This window comes from Sceloporus occidentalis, unplaced genomic scaffold (assembly GCF_023333645.1).
Source record: "Sceloporus occidentalis isolate IW3139 unplaced genomic scaffold, rSceOcc1.0.p SCAF_166, whole genome shotgun sequence".
NCBI lineage: Eukaryota > Metazoa > Chordata > Lepidosauria > Squamata > Phrynosomatidae > Sceloporus > Sceloporus occidentalis.
The window spans coordinates 533,087-549,832 of NW_028317146.1; the positions used below are offsets into that span (position 1 = coordinate 533,087).

Genomic DNA, 16,746 nt, shown 5'->3' on the forward strand with positions numbered 1-16,746 from the left:
GTTTAAAGATAATAACAAATACATGTTACAACTGATACAAACTTTTCATTTCTAGAAGTATACTCAGTGACAAAAATGTTAAAAAAATATATAAATAATAATTCTTTACTTATTTTTTAGTCTGACACTTTAGGAAATGTATTTACAAATTCTCATGTTCTCTATCCCCCCTCCCATCAAGAAGATACTTGAATAAAATGCTAGAAGGCTAAATCCTTTTGAAACTGATTCTTAATCAGAGCTGCTTTCAGTCTGTTCCGATAGCCTTTAAGGCACTGTGGCATTCTTTGGATTCTCCCTGGTGTCCCTGGCTTTGTAAATAAACTCTCTTGCTGTACTTTGGCCACCTCTTCCTCCCATTCTAAAACAATTAAGGAGGGGTGAGCTGCTGAACAAATAGAGCATCCCTGCCTGTATATGCAGTTCTCCTTCCATTTATACGACAGCTCATTAAAACCCCAGCAGTAACCTTTCCTTAATGTGTTACCAACTGAATGTATAGATTTTCTTAATAACTAAAAGTAGAAGCCCTTTGAAGCAGCGTTACATTTAGCCACGATCAGACATCTTTCATCTCCCCATGTGTATGCCAGGCCATGCCTCCAAAACTTCAGTATGCCTCTAATGGTATCTCAAGATGCTAACATATAGAACAATATTCTACATACTTTTCCAATTACACCATAATAGATTGTAAGCAATTATAAAACACTTGTTTTCCTCATTTTAGGAAACAGGGCCCTCTTTACCTAATGTATAGGTTTGGTTTAGGTTTGTTTTGTTATACTCTTTAAATGTACAGTATGTATTATAACAAGCACTGCATAAATTGTTGGGGCAAAATAATACCTGTTGTTTGTGTTCCATTAATTCAAATGAACCTACTTTGTGTGAGCCAGTTTTACTCCTCGCTCCTCTGCTCAACAATCTTTAAGAGAAGACTCGATAAAGTTTAATCTTCACTATGTTACCTGATGTAAAGACTCAGATCTTAATCGGTCCTCGCGTTGTCTTAGATTCAGGACAGCTTCATGCTTATCCCATGCATGAATTCTCTCACTGTGTTCCCTCGTCTGATGGGAGGCTATTTATTTACCACCCTCTTGGTAAAGCTGGGAGAGAGCTGTCCCCTCTTTTTAACACTGGACAGTAGTGGGTAGAATGGTGAAAATTAAGGAAATGTGTGTGTATATATATATATATATATATATATATATATATATATATATATATATATATATATAATTATATCACCCTCTCAGTAAAAAAAATTAAATCCTTGCATTACATGCAAACTTTTAGACTATGACCTCTTGTTTTTTTGTTAAACATTTTTACTCTGAAATAAACTTCCTTCCTGTACTTTGTTAAATCCCTTTTAAGTATTTAAATGTTTCTATCACATCTCCCCTCTCCCCAAGCTATACCTTTCATATAGAAGGCATTGTTAACAGCTAAAGCACTTCCCCCAATTTATTTAAATGTGATCCCAGCACAGACTCGCCCTCTGTGCCTGTCAGCCCTGTGGTTACCTCTTCGTACAAACGTCTCACATCTGCAGCCCTGCTAGCTGAGTAAGTAGCAGCTCCGCTATTATGACTTCTGGGACAGCTTCGGTTGTCTTAACCCCTGAAGCTGCTCCTTTTCTTTTCCCGCATGGGGATAGTAAGAAAGGTCTTCTCTGTTTCTTTTTTTCTGTGTTCAATAGTTTTTTCCAGTTCCTTCGGCACCACCTCCTGTATATCTGCTACTTCAATGGCTAATTGAACACACTGAGCCTCTTCAGACAGCCCAGGGGAGGCACAGATACAATCTTCCAACCAGTTGAGGTCCTCACTAAGCTCGGCTCTTCTTCTGATTCGCTCCGACAGAACTTCTCAGACATAACACTGGCACAAACATCTTCCTGTTGCGAAGACACGCCATTCCAAGATGCTTTCTGCCGTCCGGACCTCTGAGGTACTAACTTTTAGGGTATTATATAATTTAAAAAAAGTTCGTTTTTGTCAAACCGATGGAATGTTCTTGCTGATTGGTCCATTTCAATGGTTGCTATGGTGATAAACCCACTTTCTAAAAGATTTCTCCAGAATCATGTTGTTTTTCTATGCATAACAATGTATAGTTATGGAATGTATAATGTAGGAGTTCTTGTTTCACTCACCAGTAGTAGATACATTTTATCACAGCGCATAGTTACTGTATAGCGTACAAAGTACACCAAGTAATTAACAGTGTTGCCGTGATAAGGGCTTGCAGGGTGTTTCCCAACAGTAAAAGTAAAGCAACAATCTGTAGCTGTACATTAATTAATACTTATTAATAATTAATAATATTATTTCTGCTGTAAAGACTCAAACCTGAACTGGCCCTTGGTCTTGTCTTCGGTCCAGGATATCCACATGCCTACGTTATACATGTTTAAATGCCCTCAATGTATTAGCCTCTACCCCTTCTGCTGGGAGGGGGGTTATTCTACTTATCTACCACCCTCTCTGTAAAGTAATACTTCCTTACATTACAGAAACCTATTATAGGGCCCTAGCTTGTTTGGCAGGTTTATCTGGGAAATATAATCTGTCAAATAGTATGTGCAACTCAAATACATATATATATATATATATATATATATATATATATATATATATATATATCAAACAACTGCAGTGAGCTGGTAACTTTGTTGGTTAAGCTACATGTTTCTGGATCACTGCATCGCATTTCTGTGCAGGAAATAATTATGCCTAGTAAATATTTAACACTAATAGTCTAAGTGCCAGGAGGAGTGACCAGTGGCCTCTGGATCTCTGTTATTTATTGGGTTAACTTTGCATTTTTTAATGAATTGCTTTCTAAGAGGTAAAACTTTTTTTTAGATAGATTTGAGAGGATCTGTTATAGTTTATATGCTTATATATAACTGTGCACTTCTATTTAATATTATTTAAAAAAAAATGCTTTACGCTGAGTTTCCACAGGAAATCATTGGTTTCTCTATGTGGCATATATGGGTTAATATATTAAATGACCTCATTGCAAAATATTATTGAACAAATACGGCGTGCTTGCACTTGTTTTTATGTTTTGCACTTTTTGATGACGCATTTCACTTAGTATTGCAGAATTAATGTTTTAAGAAACACTTGGCGAAAACAGAAAACTAATTCTGAGAAAGTAGAGGAACTGTGTGCCAATGTGTGCCAATGTGTTATCGATGGCAATTTGGGAAGTTAGGAATCATTCTTTTATTTGTATGTTTATTTGTTATAAAGCCATCCCAGCTGAGTGTGCTGGCATGCCTTTTACACTCATAATATTAAGCATGCTCTGTTGCTTTGGCAAGAATCCGAATAGCATTCAGCTTTTTTGCCGGGCATATGAGTCCAGCTCAGGGGAAGAAGTGCTGACATTGTGATTATACATCCATGACACAAGGGCTCAGCTTAGCCTCTTATCTCGTGCTATACGCAAACATTCAGTTGTGTATTGTGCTTTCCATGTGCTAGAACTAGTTATACATCCACTGTAATGTCATAAAAACAGTACAAGCAATGAATTTAGCTTCTGTGCTGTCCTAGGCCCGACATAGTCTGTACTGCCTTAAACGGCATGCCGTGTCTTTAAGACACAGAGCGCCTGGACATGACGTCATATCCCTGCGCTCCATGTCTAATCCAGACTATAGTGTAAATAGTGTGTTATAGTGTGCATAGTGTAAGTGGGCCAGTTGAGGAGATCAAACATCTCCCCTGTAACCGGCCCATCGAGCAGTGGGATACTGGAGGCCTTATGACCAAGAGACTGATTCCCCCCGCTTTGGTAGGAGGGGGTAGGAGGGGGACTGTCGCCCTTGGCTAGAATATGTCACTGGACAATGCAGCTCTTTATTATAAATCGATGAAAGTGAACCTTATCTATCGTACTCTACTTTTAATTGATGGCTATAGCAGGCTTTCTTTACTCAGTATTAATCACAACATAATAACTATAAAATAATTTGGTGTATTAAAAGTTAGTCCAGACATAGACCTCTCTAGTATATAGAGGTAAACGCTATACCTGGACTAACCTTTACATTTGGGGTGGACCCCAAGAGATCAAACTTTTCAAAATACTTTAAAACTATCCTTATTTACAAAAGTTACACTTATTGTATTGCTTCATCTTTTGTTTCCTTTCTATTATGTTAACATTCAGTACTGGTGTCTCAGTTTGCAATATGTTTGGGGCTGGACTGCCTGGGGACAGGATATCTGATTCCTTTGCCATTACGTGGACTTTGCTCTGGAATCTCCAATCCTTGCTGTGCCAAAGTTTGCTTCTGTAGTTGATGTGACAGGAAAGGAAGGGATTTTTTCAATAGGACTTTGGCAGACATGTAAAATGAGCTGTTATATACAGTACATACAATATAGATCTGGCGGATCTATATGATAATGTATATCTCAATATAAAAAGCCTTTCTTTTTGTGTGTTTCCAATTGTAAACCCATAAAAGTGTCCCCTGTTCCGGTAAGTGTAATCCGATAATTTTACAAGATGGCCTTGTTCCTCCTCATTGCAGACACTGCATTCCATCAGTGTGCTATAAATAAACCCATTATAATAGTATGGGCTTTGAGTTTCTGTACTGATAATGTTTTTTAAATAAGCGTTTCTTGTTGTCAGACAATTTATATAATGCAAGAGAGGAATGCACCTGGAGTTTTGTGATGGACTGGTGGTAGATCCAGAGCTTGATCTTGGAAGGGACACTCGCATTAATGCACACAACCCAAACACTCACATTAACACACAGGCACACAAACATCTACACAACCAGACACTAACACACTCATGTGCTCACACTAACACACAGGCACACACACTGATACAGCCAGACACACACACCATCATGCAATGTACCCTGTATAAAGCCTCAGCTCGTATTCACTGCAGCTAGCTTTGCGGTTGCCGGTATGTGACCCTGGTGAACCCCGTCTCCTTCTGGAAATTAGGAAAATAAGAGGGTAAGTTTAGGACTTACCTCTTTATTGCAGCATTGTTCCTTATGTACAAGGTGGGGCAATTGCCATGTTGCCCCCACCTTAATGTCCATGGCATGCACGATCCCATTATGTGGGCATGTATGCCTGGGTGCACAAAAATCCAGAAGTCCACCTTGAAACCGTTTCTGTTGGTAGGCATATATCTGGTATCTATCCAAAGCTTACAATGCAGGTGCAGTGAAGTAAACAAGGTTTTCAACCTTCACCAAGTATTTTTTTTTTCAACTGCGCCTTTGAGAGTACCTGTGAGTGTGAAACATAATCGTGTACCCCCCTCCTCAGTTATTTCCATTAGACCATTACCTTATTCTTTAATCATAGATTTTATGTAAACATAAGATACGTGCATCTTGTGAGTGACTTAGCGTATTGTATAAATTAGGTTACAGTAGTATCTGGCGTTATAGCCCAGAAACATTATGTTGTTTGTGTTTCCACCAACCCCCCCCCATCTATTCATTGTGCTTGGTTTATGAAAAGGCCTTCTGTTTCACTGAACTCTGGAGTGATTTGTCTTCAAATCTTTAACAGCTCTTGAGCCTTAACAATGTTGTATTGTATGGGACATTGCTCCAATTTTCTAAAACATTTTATCTTATTTAAACCCAAATACACTATGAGAGTTTATAATTTTTCTAAACACATGGTATCTACTAGCAGTACTTTAACTACAGGAAGATATAAAAAAAATAAGAAAAGTAAACTGTCTGTGTCAATATGAGCCAATTGTAGTTTGGATTAGGATTGCCAAACTAAATGGCCCCAACAAAGCAGCCATCACCAACCCATCAATTTGCCACATTTTTTACATTATGCCATCACATTAAAAAGGGTTGAACTTCAGCATTCAAGAGGTTAAATACAAATACTGACATGTTAGCTTCAGACACAGAAGTTTTGCACTTCAGGGTTGAAGAGGTAAACTACACACATGAAAGTTTTGTACTACAGTAGTGGAGAGGTTAAATACACAGACATACCACTCCATCATTGAAGAGGTAAACCGCACACGCACACGCTCATACCCGGAAGTTGTGCAATTCAGCATCTGGGGTTAATTACACACAGGAACAGTTTGAAAAGCAGTGCTTGGTGGTTAGTTAGCTGTACCGCAAACGTTAACTACAATGTACAAAGCTCGATATGTATAGCTTGAGGGAGAGAAGAGATAAAATAATGTAAATACATAAAGGGGTTTAACAAAGTAGAATAGAAAATTGTATTTTAACCCCTTAATGACAATTGCCGGTTCTGGCACGGCACGGAAAAACAAGTCGATTATGACAAATGACGTGCCAGAACCGGCACGCCTTTAAACGGGTGCAGAAAGCGATCTACGTTCGCTTTCTGCACCCAAACGGCGTTGCTGTAATGCCTCGACCTCGAGGCATTCAGCAACACCACGATCGGCACCAGGGGCCATGTCTGGCCCCTCCCCGGGGCATCAACAATGTATGGCGGGGGACGCCCCTTTTAAAAGCGTTTAGGAGGCGATCAACGATCACCTCCTAAACTTAAATGGTGTCGCTGGAATGCCTCGATCAGGAGGCATCCAGCGACACCAAACACTTACCTCTGGATGGACTGTGACCGCTCCGGAGAGCGGTCACAGCCGCAGCTGCCGGTGATCTTCGCCATGTGCAAGATGGCGACGGCCCGGGAAAAAAAACAATAAAGGTGAAAAAGTTTGCTAGACGGTCTCCTGACCCTCTAGAGAACTCTGGCTCCACTTACAGGTTGAATACAGGTACTGCATTCAACCATGCAAGTCAATGGAGCCCAGCTTTCTAATCACAGTGTGAAAAATAGTAAAAAAAACAGTAAAATATAAAAATAATTTCCCACTGATGTCACTATCAGGGGAACCTTCAAGTTGAAAAAAAAATGTACTTTTTTTTTAAAAAAAAAGGCAAAAAAAATAAAATATATATATAAAAAATATATTTTTGTGAGCAAGTCCTAAAATTAGCACATTAGCTTAAAACAATTCTCGCATGGAAAGAGTTAAAATACTGGCATATTAAAGGCCCATGGGGTTTCTACTTTTAAAAAATGTATGATTTGATGGGGTAAATTGAATTGGCCGGGTTCAACAATGTCCCAAATAACACGGGGGGAAGGATGGCCACACATCTAATTTCCAATTAGAAAAATGCACACGTACCAAATGTGGCCTTTTAGTTCCCCCCAAAAAAGACAAACCCATGCATGTGGGGTATCACTGCACTCAGGAGATGTTGCTGAACACATATTGGGGTGTCATGTGACAGCGCCATAAACCAGGAGCTGTAAATTCATACATAAAGTAGGTGTGTGGGGGAAAAATACACACAAAAAAATACTACTGCAAACTTAGAAAAAATTCTGGTGGTAAAATGTGTGCATGCAAAGAGTTAAAATACCAGCATTTAAAATACCCTGGGGTGTCTAGTTTTCAAAAATATATGGCTTTATTGGCCACACTGAAATGGCCTGGCTCAAATATGTACCAAATAGGGCATGGGCAGTGGATCCCCAAATGCCAAAGTTCAACATTGAAAAATGCGCATGTCCCAAATGTGGCCCTTTTGCCCCCAAACAGCCAGGCAAAATCATTCATGTGAGGTATCGCTGTACTCAGGAGATGTTGCCGAACACATATTGGGGTGTTTTATGATAGTGACATATACCAGAACCTTTTAATTCATACCTGAAGTAAAATGTGTGTGGAAAAACAAATGCAAAAAAATGACTACCACAAAGTTTGACAAAGGCTGGTGGTAGATATGGTGCATGGAAAGAGTTAAAATACTAGCATTTGAAATACCCTGGGGTGTCTAGTTTTCAAAAATATATGGCTTTATTGGGCACACTGAAATGGCCCGGCTCAAAGATGTAGCAAATAAGGCATGGGCAGTGGATCCCCAAATGCCAAAGTTCAACATTGAAAAATGCGCATGCCCCAAATGTGGCCCTTTTGCCCCCAAACAGCCAGGCAAAATCATTCATGTGAGGTATCGTTGTACTCAGGAGATGTTGCCGAACACATATTGGGGTGTTTTATGATAGTGACATATACCAGAACCTTGGGTATTGGGTATTTCTAAACTCAGGACAAATAGTAGAATCTATTTAGCAGGTTTTTTCATTACCTTTTATAGATGAGTAAAAGATTTTTCAACTAAAAGTTAGAAACAGTCATTTTTTTCTAAATTTTTCACCATATTTTATACTTTTTTTAATAGTAAATAATATGATACAATCAAAACAATGTCATCTAAAGAAAGCCCTTCTTGTCCTGAAAAAAACAATATCTAATGTGTGTGGGTTCAGTAAACGGGAAAGAAGAAAATTACAGATAAACACGAGCAGCGCAGAAATTTTAAAACGGCCATTGTCACGAAGGGTACAAAAAGTAAAATCAGCCTTTGTCACGAAGGGGTTAAAGGAAGAGAAATGTTAGAAGATGCCATCATCTAAAGCTAGAGGGTCAGAGACTTACAGGCTTATAAAGTATGGTAGATAAATGTTACAACCTTCCAGCAGATGTGATAGAGACTAAAACAGTGAGGGAATTTAAACATGTATGAGATAGGTATAAAGCTATGTTAAATCTAAAACAAGGCCAAGGACTGATTTAATGGGCAAACTGGATTGTACGGAATTGTTCCTATTTGCTGTCAAATTCTATATTTTCTGTGACACCTACGCAGCACCAGGTCTATTTTAGCCAATGATTCTGGAAGACTCAGAACAGGAGTTTAAAAGATCTACTTCTAGCTGTTGGTAGACTACATCTGTATGAGAATGTGTTTTTCTAAGCTCAATGTGTCTGACTTTAGCAGTTTCAAAGGAGTTGTCTTGTGCCAAACTTAAAATACCAAGACACAAAGGTTGTTAAGCCTCCCTGATACCCACTAATTCCTGTTTCTTGGCCAGAAGTTCAGACAGGAATAGTGTGAGGAAGATCTGCTTACTATCAGCTAAAATGGATAATTTATCCAAAATCTATATTATCAACACAAACATAAAATGTTATTTATGTCATGTTAAGGTTTCCTACAACAGTGGAGATTTTTGTAAGATATTTTAACAATCCTTTTCTTCTTGGCTGCTTGATGTGCAGGGGCGAAGCACAGGCCCCTGCATCACAGGGAGAGCCCCAGTCGCAAGAGGCCACCAAGGTTTCTTGATACAGAAGTGTGCACTTTAAAACGGGCCCTAATCTGCTGTTAATAACTCCTATTAAGTGGTAATAATGACAATATACAAGGTGTTTTGAGCAAAATACGGCTTATCTGGAAGAAGATATCAGGTGTATGCTGCCACCTTTGTTCTACATGCAGTGTAATTATGTTACACAATTGTTTCAAAAGCTAAATTGAACAAATGACTTTTTGTATCATACAGTGTTTTTCGTTCATACGACATGTCAGCTTGAGGTTAGAAATGTGAATGATAATAAACTGAGCAATAAATGTGGGTCTCATAGGAAATTACGATGTAAGTTATATGCTCTTATAATAACAAGTCAGTAATTGGTCATAAAAGGTTAAAATGTATTACGCTGCAAACTTTTTAGTTTCATTGTAGTAAGTGTTTTTTCACAGATAGCCAGAAGGGGGCAGTGGTGCACTACTATAATTTTTTGACAAAAATGTCAGGCAGAACATATTCATTCTAAATATCGCAGGAATGACATGACATGTGATTATTATGGTGAATATGGCCCTCAAAATGTAGCTGTCAGCTCCTAAGTGGCAGGAAGAGAATTCAGTGTTGTGGATTTTTTTTAGTGTATTTCTTCTGTATGTTATATGGCCTCATCTCTCTGAATCATCACTTTGGACATCTTGTGCATTATAAATCCTTCTTACAAGCTCTTAGCAATAATGTTACCTACATTATGCAAAATACACAGACAAGAGTGTATTTAGAATATCTCTAAAATCCATACTGGATACATAACCCTGTAAAATGCCCAATTTTAGTCCAGTTTTAATATTTTGGTCCCTGTTTATTTCCTTGCTCATGTTCAGGGTGAAGATAATTATATCCAATGATAATGTAATGATTTATAAAATGATCACTAATTATAATTTATCATTTGTTATCATTTTGTGTAACTGCGTAGAGATACTTAGTACATATACAAATAAGTACAAAGGAGAGGTGCCTATAAAAAACAAACTTTTTATTTGATCATTAAATAGAGAACTGTATATTGTAATGTAGTTTAGCATTCATAAAACCTAGACTTGTGCATTCGTTTTCGGGCGAACATGAAAATGAACACGAAGGGTGCGTTTTCGTTGTTCAGCCCAAATACCAAACATACGAACACAGTGGCAAAATGCATACAAAGACATACAACATGAAGAATCTCCGTGTTCGTCTTTGTTTACTAATTTAACCTTCCCCATCTAGCCTACCTTATCTACGCAGCATCGCAGGGGTTAACGGGAGCGGAAATCTGTAGGTTCGCCTTCAGGAGTTAAACGGCCGTGCAAATTACTTTATTGGTCACCTGCAGGGGCCTCCTGTGGCATCAACCAATTGGTTGATTGTTGATGCTAATAAAGTCTGTTCTGCCATAGACTCATTAGTCATTGTCTGGGAGATTAAAACTGAGCCATTCTATTGTTTACCCAAAATTCAGTATGGAGGCAGAGTGTTTGTCTAGCAGACTGGGCTAACATAACAGAGCTAGAAAACATACTAATTACTTATATTTGGTTGTCTAAAAAAAACTTTATCATGCAAAAACTAGAACCTTTTAAAAAAAAATAAAACAATATTTGTGAAAACTCATTTTTAATGTGATGTTAGTAAAAAAATCTTGATGATGTCAAGCTTACTTTGTATATATATATATATATATATATATATATATATATATATATATATATATATATATATATATATATATATATATGTGTGTGTGTGTGTTTTTATATAGTGTTAGGAAGTTTATCAGAACATTGCCTATTTAAAATGACTTACTTTTTTGGACCAATGCCGCCACACACACTTTTGCATTCATCTTTTTGCAGTCACATAACATAGCATTTATTCCGCACAAGTATTTAATTTCAAATCTCTTATATTGGCAACTTTTTCTTTTTGAAAATTATAGCATGAGAGTGTAGGTCCATTGATGAAGATTTCACGTTACTAATTATTTTAGAATATAATACCGCATTGAATATAATAGAAAAGCTTTTGCCACATTCTGGGACCTCCTTTTGTAAGGTCGGAAGCAATACAGTCCCCGCAGGATTACATAATAACCATGTACCTAACAAAGTTTTATGCATATGCACTTCTGTCGTAACTTTCATAATCTGACTCACTTGGCCATGATGGATAGGCCCGCTGTCTTATACCACAGCACAATAAAAGAGTTTGACAGCTATGTTCCAGAGTGAAGCTTTAATTAGGTAGAGCTATACATTTAAGTTTTAGAAGAATTGGTTAAAGATTTTCTCAGCTGTAACCATAGTAACATGCCATTTAGTAGTTTTGAGACTTTTCTTAACGTGCTATTGCCTTTTGGTCTAAAAATATTAAAAGACATTTATGATAATTAGCGACAGTTCTGCACGGATGGTTCTTTATGTTTTTTGGAGTGCAGGTGACATATGGGATATCTGTGGCCAGCCTTAGTCTTAACATGACATTGAACGTGAAAGGCTCTTAAATTGTAAACAACTGACAACCATGCACTAATGACAGGAGGAAAGTCATCTACAGACGTGTCACATTGCTAGCTAATGCATTGATGGAAATATATATGTATTTGAATAGGTATTCTCGTCAATGCATTTGAATGTTTGCTGTAGTCTACAAATGTAATCTTCTGGTTAGCCACTGATGGTGACATATAATCATGCCTGGGAACAGTGGTGTAATTTGGTTTTGTGCTGCTATAGGCAAGACTAAACTTGGGCACCCCCCTAATCTAAAAAAATTGACCCACCCCTAACCATAACTGCCCCTAAATTAACCCTAAACACCCCATTAACCATAACTGCCTCTAAGTCAACCCCCACATCCTCTAACTTTCAGCAGCCCAAATATTAGTTTTATACTTACTGTTAGATGAGTTGCTGAGCAGTGTGGACGCAGTGAGTTTCAATCGGATCCTGCGGCGCCTCCCACAAGAAATGGCACGGGTGAGCACCATTAGCTGGAACACTTGCAGGGGGCGTTCGATGGGCGTTTTTTGCCGCCCCCCCCCCTGAAATATGCCGCCCAAGGCAGTTTGCCTTGCACTGCCTGGGAACGCTGAGGGTTTTTTCTGCAACCTCAGTATGTCATGATTGAGATTATGACTGGTTTAAATGTGTGTTAATCAAATAAGTGTATCTTTAAACAATTTAACAGCTTCATGTTGCATATAATGGAGTCGTAGAGATTAGTATATTCACTTCACCTCAATCACCCAAAGCTCACTGATTAGTATACCCTTAGTGTCACAGCCGAGCATTCCAAATATAATTTATTATTCTTGATATAAACGTAATTAAAAAGTTCAACTTTTGAATCACTAAACAAAGTAATAAATTATTCCAAATTCTAATTGTTATAATTGTATAATTAATACCTGTTTGTATGTTTAGAATAATGATTATGTAGCTTTTTGGAAAACCAACGTATCAAAATTCTTTTAAACAACCTAAATTTAATTTATTATTCCTCATTTACTGTAGAAAATGGGAAAAAATGAAAGATGAGTTTGGCAAAGTAACATCTTGTATTTGAAACCTTATGTTACATATGGAACATAAAATATGCTAACACTATGTAAAGAATGTAAAGACAAATTCTGCTTAATGAGTTACTCAGCAAAGAATTCTTAAACCATATGGAGAGGGAGGCTATCAGTAAACTTTAAAACAAACTACTTATTAGACTTCTAATTAAAGCAAGTTATTTTTACAGCCTGAAAAATACCCCTCGTCTTATAATCAGGGTCGCCTAATAATCAGACCTCAAATAGGTCTGACTATGAGACTAAGATCCAGATCCCCTGCAGCACTACAGGGGACCTGGATCCTCCTGTCTAACCCCCCCCCAACTCACCGGTGCTTCTGAGTCCCCGGTGTGTTGCCGGGGCAGCGTGTAGACGTCTACGCGATTCGCGTAGACAACTTCCGCTGCAGCCGGGAGGAGGTGCGGTTAGCAGCGGGGGTTGTCTGCATCCATCGCGCAGACCTTTCCCGGCTGTCAGAGATCAGAGTTCCCCTCACCGGGGACTTGTCTCTGACAGCCGGGGAAGGTCTGCGCGATGGACGCAGACAACCCCCGCTTCTAACCGCATCTCCTTCCGGCTGCAGCGGAAGTTGTCTACGCAAATCGCGTTGGAGGGGGTAAATGGGGGGCATAAGGCATTTCTGTAGGCAGAGTGCTCTATGATATGCTTTTTAACCCCCTTAATGCCACTCTGCCTCCATAAATGCCTTTTAACCCTCTATTTTTAACCCTCTATACACCACTCTGCCTACAGAAATGCCTTATACCTCCCTATATGCCACTCTGCCCCATAATATGCCTTTTAACCCCCTAAATGCCAGAGTGGCATATAGAGGTATAAGGCATTTCTGGAGGCAGAGTGGCACATAGGGGGTCAAAAGGCATATCATGGGGCACAGTGGCATATAGAGGGTTAAAAGGCATATCATGGGGCACAGTGGCATTTAGAGGGTTAAAAGGCATATCATGGGGCACAGTGGCATATAGGGGGTTTAAGGCATTTATGGGGAGTGACAAGCAGATGTGCATAACTGGGGGGCAGGTTGGAAAATACCAGTAAAAGGAATTAAAAACAAAATATTTTTCTCAACCATAGCTTTTATTTAAAAAATAGTTTACATAGTTTACATGAATTAACATTTACTGGTAAAACTTTTTTCCTATAGGGTCGTCTTATATTCAGGCTTCTTTTTTTACTAAATTAATATTCAGATTTTGGGGGGTCATCTTATAATCGAGCAAATACGGTACATTTTATCTATACATAAAAGGGTCATTTATATTTGATGTCTTACATAGAAATGGTCACAAGGTGTCAGTGTAATCAGACACTCATTTGTCCTGCAATCAGTTTAATGCAAAAGAAAGATTGTGATATTGTATTTATTCTAATAGTAAATTTTCCCCATTAGAGTATTCGCGTGCAGTAGTTATAAAGTAAATTGTACTGGTGATACAATGACTGATGCATTATTTTTGTTCTCCCTATGCTAATTTACTTTTAATCAGTAAAGGATTATTCCAATAATATGAAGTGTTATGTATGCTTACGGAATATCCCTCCAAGGGGCCAAAGGAACATTTTTTGTTAGATGCATTGTAAAGGGGATGTGCTTTGATCCGCTTTAAGACCTACTAGACCTGTTTAAGACCTACTAGATAGATAGATAGATATGCATGTGTGTGTGTCTATATATATATATATATATATATATGATACTAACCTGAGCGTTGTGGCACTGGTTCCAGATCCTTTCCAAAATGTCTGCCCAGGTTGGATTTTACATTTTAATTATATTGCATTCGCGGATTCTGCTACGTTATTGAAATAGGGGAGAGTGAAAATGTATAATAACCTTGAAATTGACAATATGCTAAATTGTCAATAACTATATCTGGGATATCTGCAGGTTTGACCTAGAGTCTCCAGGTACAGTCCTGCTTCCCCAGGTCTCTGGGTTAGTTTCTTATTTCAATGGGCAGAGGGAGAGGGTTTGGCCATGCCCAATCCCCTACTACTTTCCCTCCTACAGAAAGCTATATGGGACTGCCACAACTCAATGCAACTTGCTGGTGTCAGATCTAGGCTGGGCTAGCCCTGACCATTATCTAAATCACCCTGCAAGAAGAGGGGAAACTCTGTATAACATGTCCTGGGGCGTTCCTTGGTATTCCAGGTGCCGCAGAACACTGAGATACACTCATGAATTAGAGGGCGTGGCAGAGAGGTATTTGGGTTTCACAATGGGTCGATCCCATCTGAACAGGGGCACTTTTGGGGCATGATAGAACCCATCTGGAGGATAATACATGTCATTATGGTTCAGAACTTCTGAATAGGTTTGAATCCACTTAAAATAACAATAAAATATGTTTAAATACATACATTGTCTTCGAAATACCTGTTCCGTTTAAGAGTAATTGTCTTGTATGTTCAAGTTCACTGATACTTACAGCCAGTCAGTGTCAATTGTGTTTTTTAAAATGATAGGAAGGAAATGGCATATTGCCACCATGTATGCTAACAACCTATTAAAATATCTCCTACACCCATAGGATACGACATTGACTAATGGAAATTCATTCAGTCCTGTGGTTTTAGCTTCTCCGTCATCCGTGATAAGCCAGTATAAGTTTGAGGAAGAGCCAGAAATCAAGGATATTTTCATTACAGTCGATGACCCAGAAACCCACTTTACAGCAATTGAAACCTTCATTACATACAGGATTGATACAAAAGTGAGTAGCAGTCGCCTGTACCCAGTTTATAAATCTGTCTATACAAAATGCCATATCTAAAGGTTTTTGGTTCAAATTGAAATATTTGTGACTTACAGCTATAAATGGAGTTCATGTGAGGATAGTATTTATTGGTTTACTACAGTGTAGTCCTAGTCAGCAACTCAAGTCCTGTTGTCTAATGTGTTAATAAATAAATCTAACCCTTTTATAAGTGATTATACTAAACATAAATGTTTGTATATGCACAAATACACAGAATAATAACAAAAATACTGCACAGCAAATAATAGCATAGAAATCTGGGAAACAAAAAAATAAATCTGACAGTACATATCATATACTCTTACCTTATATTCAAATAGATGGCCTATCTAATGCCCTACTGCATGGCCTAATCTAGTATAGTCTAAATGTCATCATCTCCCCTGAGGAGGATCTCAAAGTTTAGCTACCTTGTGCCATTGCAGAGAACAAATCTCCTTCAACACCCGTGTCTGATCCTGTCATAAGAGCAGTCCAGAACTGAAATACAAAGCAAGTTTCCACTGCATGAGGAAACCAACAACCCCAACCATATGTTCTGACCTTCATAGGCCTTGTCAGTGGGGTCCAGTTGGTATCTCTCTAGATACCAGGGAGCAAGGAGTTCCACTTCTGGCCTCACCGTTCTATTTTGGGTGTTCCTCAAGAGATCACTGAACAGAAAAATACTATACAAAAAGGTATAGGTAATTCCATAGCTCATTCAAAAGCATCTGTTGACAAAGATTTTAGTTGTGTCGACTTGGCAAGAGTTGATTTGCCCAGTCCAACTTGACTACATTGGTTGAAACAGGGCAAGTTGCCTGTAAACCAATGCAAACCTAGCTGCCAGTTGAAGGACTATCCCTACTGACCGTTAACTTGTGTATTTAAAGAAATGCTTCCGAGGTGGCAGTGGAGTTCCCGATTGGGTCAAGAAAGGACTCTAGCTTGACTTAATAAGCTGGACTCACACTTAAATGATTTGTCCTAAAACTCCATTAAAAGTAAAGGAAATACCAAACTGTTGACTCTAACAGATTTCCCCGGACAGCTCAAGTGACAGACTTTACAACATAAGTCAAGTTTAAATGTGAATTAATGTTACTTTAGAATTCCAGGATTACATTACTCGATGGTTCAGCTCGAGCGGAAGGAAATGTAGAAGCATGTTGTTGTCAAGGAAACCTTTATTAATTTG

General features: G+C 38.4%; 1 protein-coding gene across 1 annotated transcript in view; it reads left to right on the forward strand.

The window, feature by feature from the left end:
* LOC149279415 (sorting nexin-7-like) overlaps nucleotides 1–16,746 on the forward strand; it is a 40,455-nt gene that overhangs the window by 11,157 nt on the left and 12,552 nt on the right. The window contains exon 2 of the mRNA XM_089501199.1: nucleotides 15,339–15,521. Within this exon, the coding sequence (XP_089357325.1) occupies nucleotides 15,339–15,521 (183 nt within the window). The remainder of the gene's footprint in view (nucleotides 1–15,338; nucleotides 15,522–16,746) is intronic.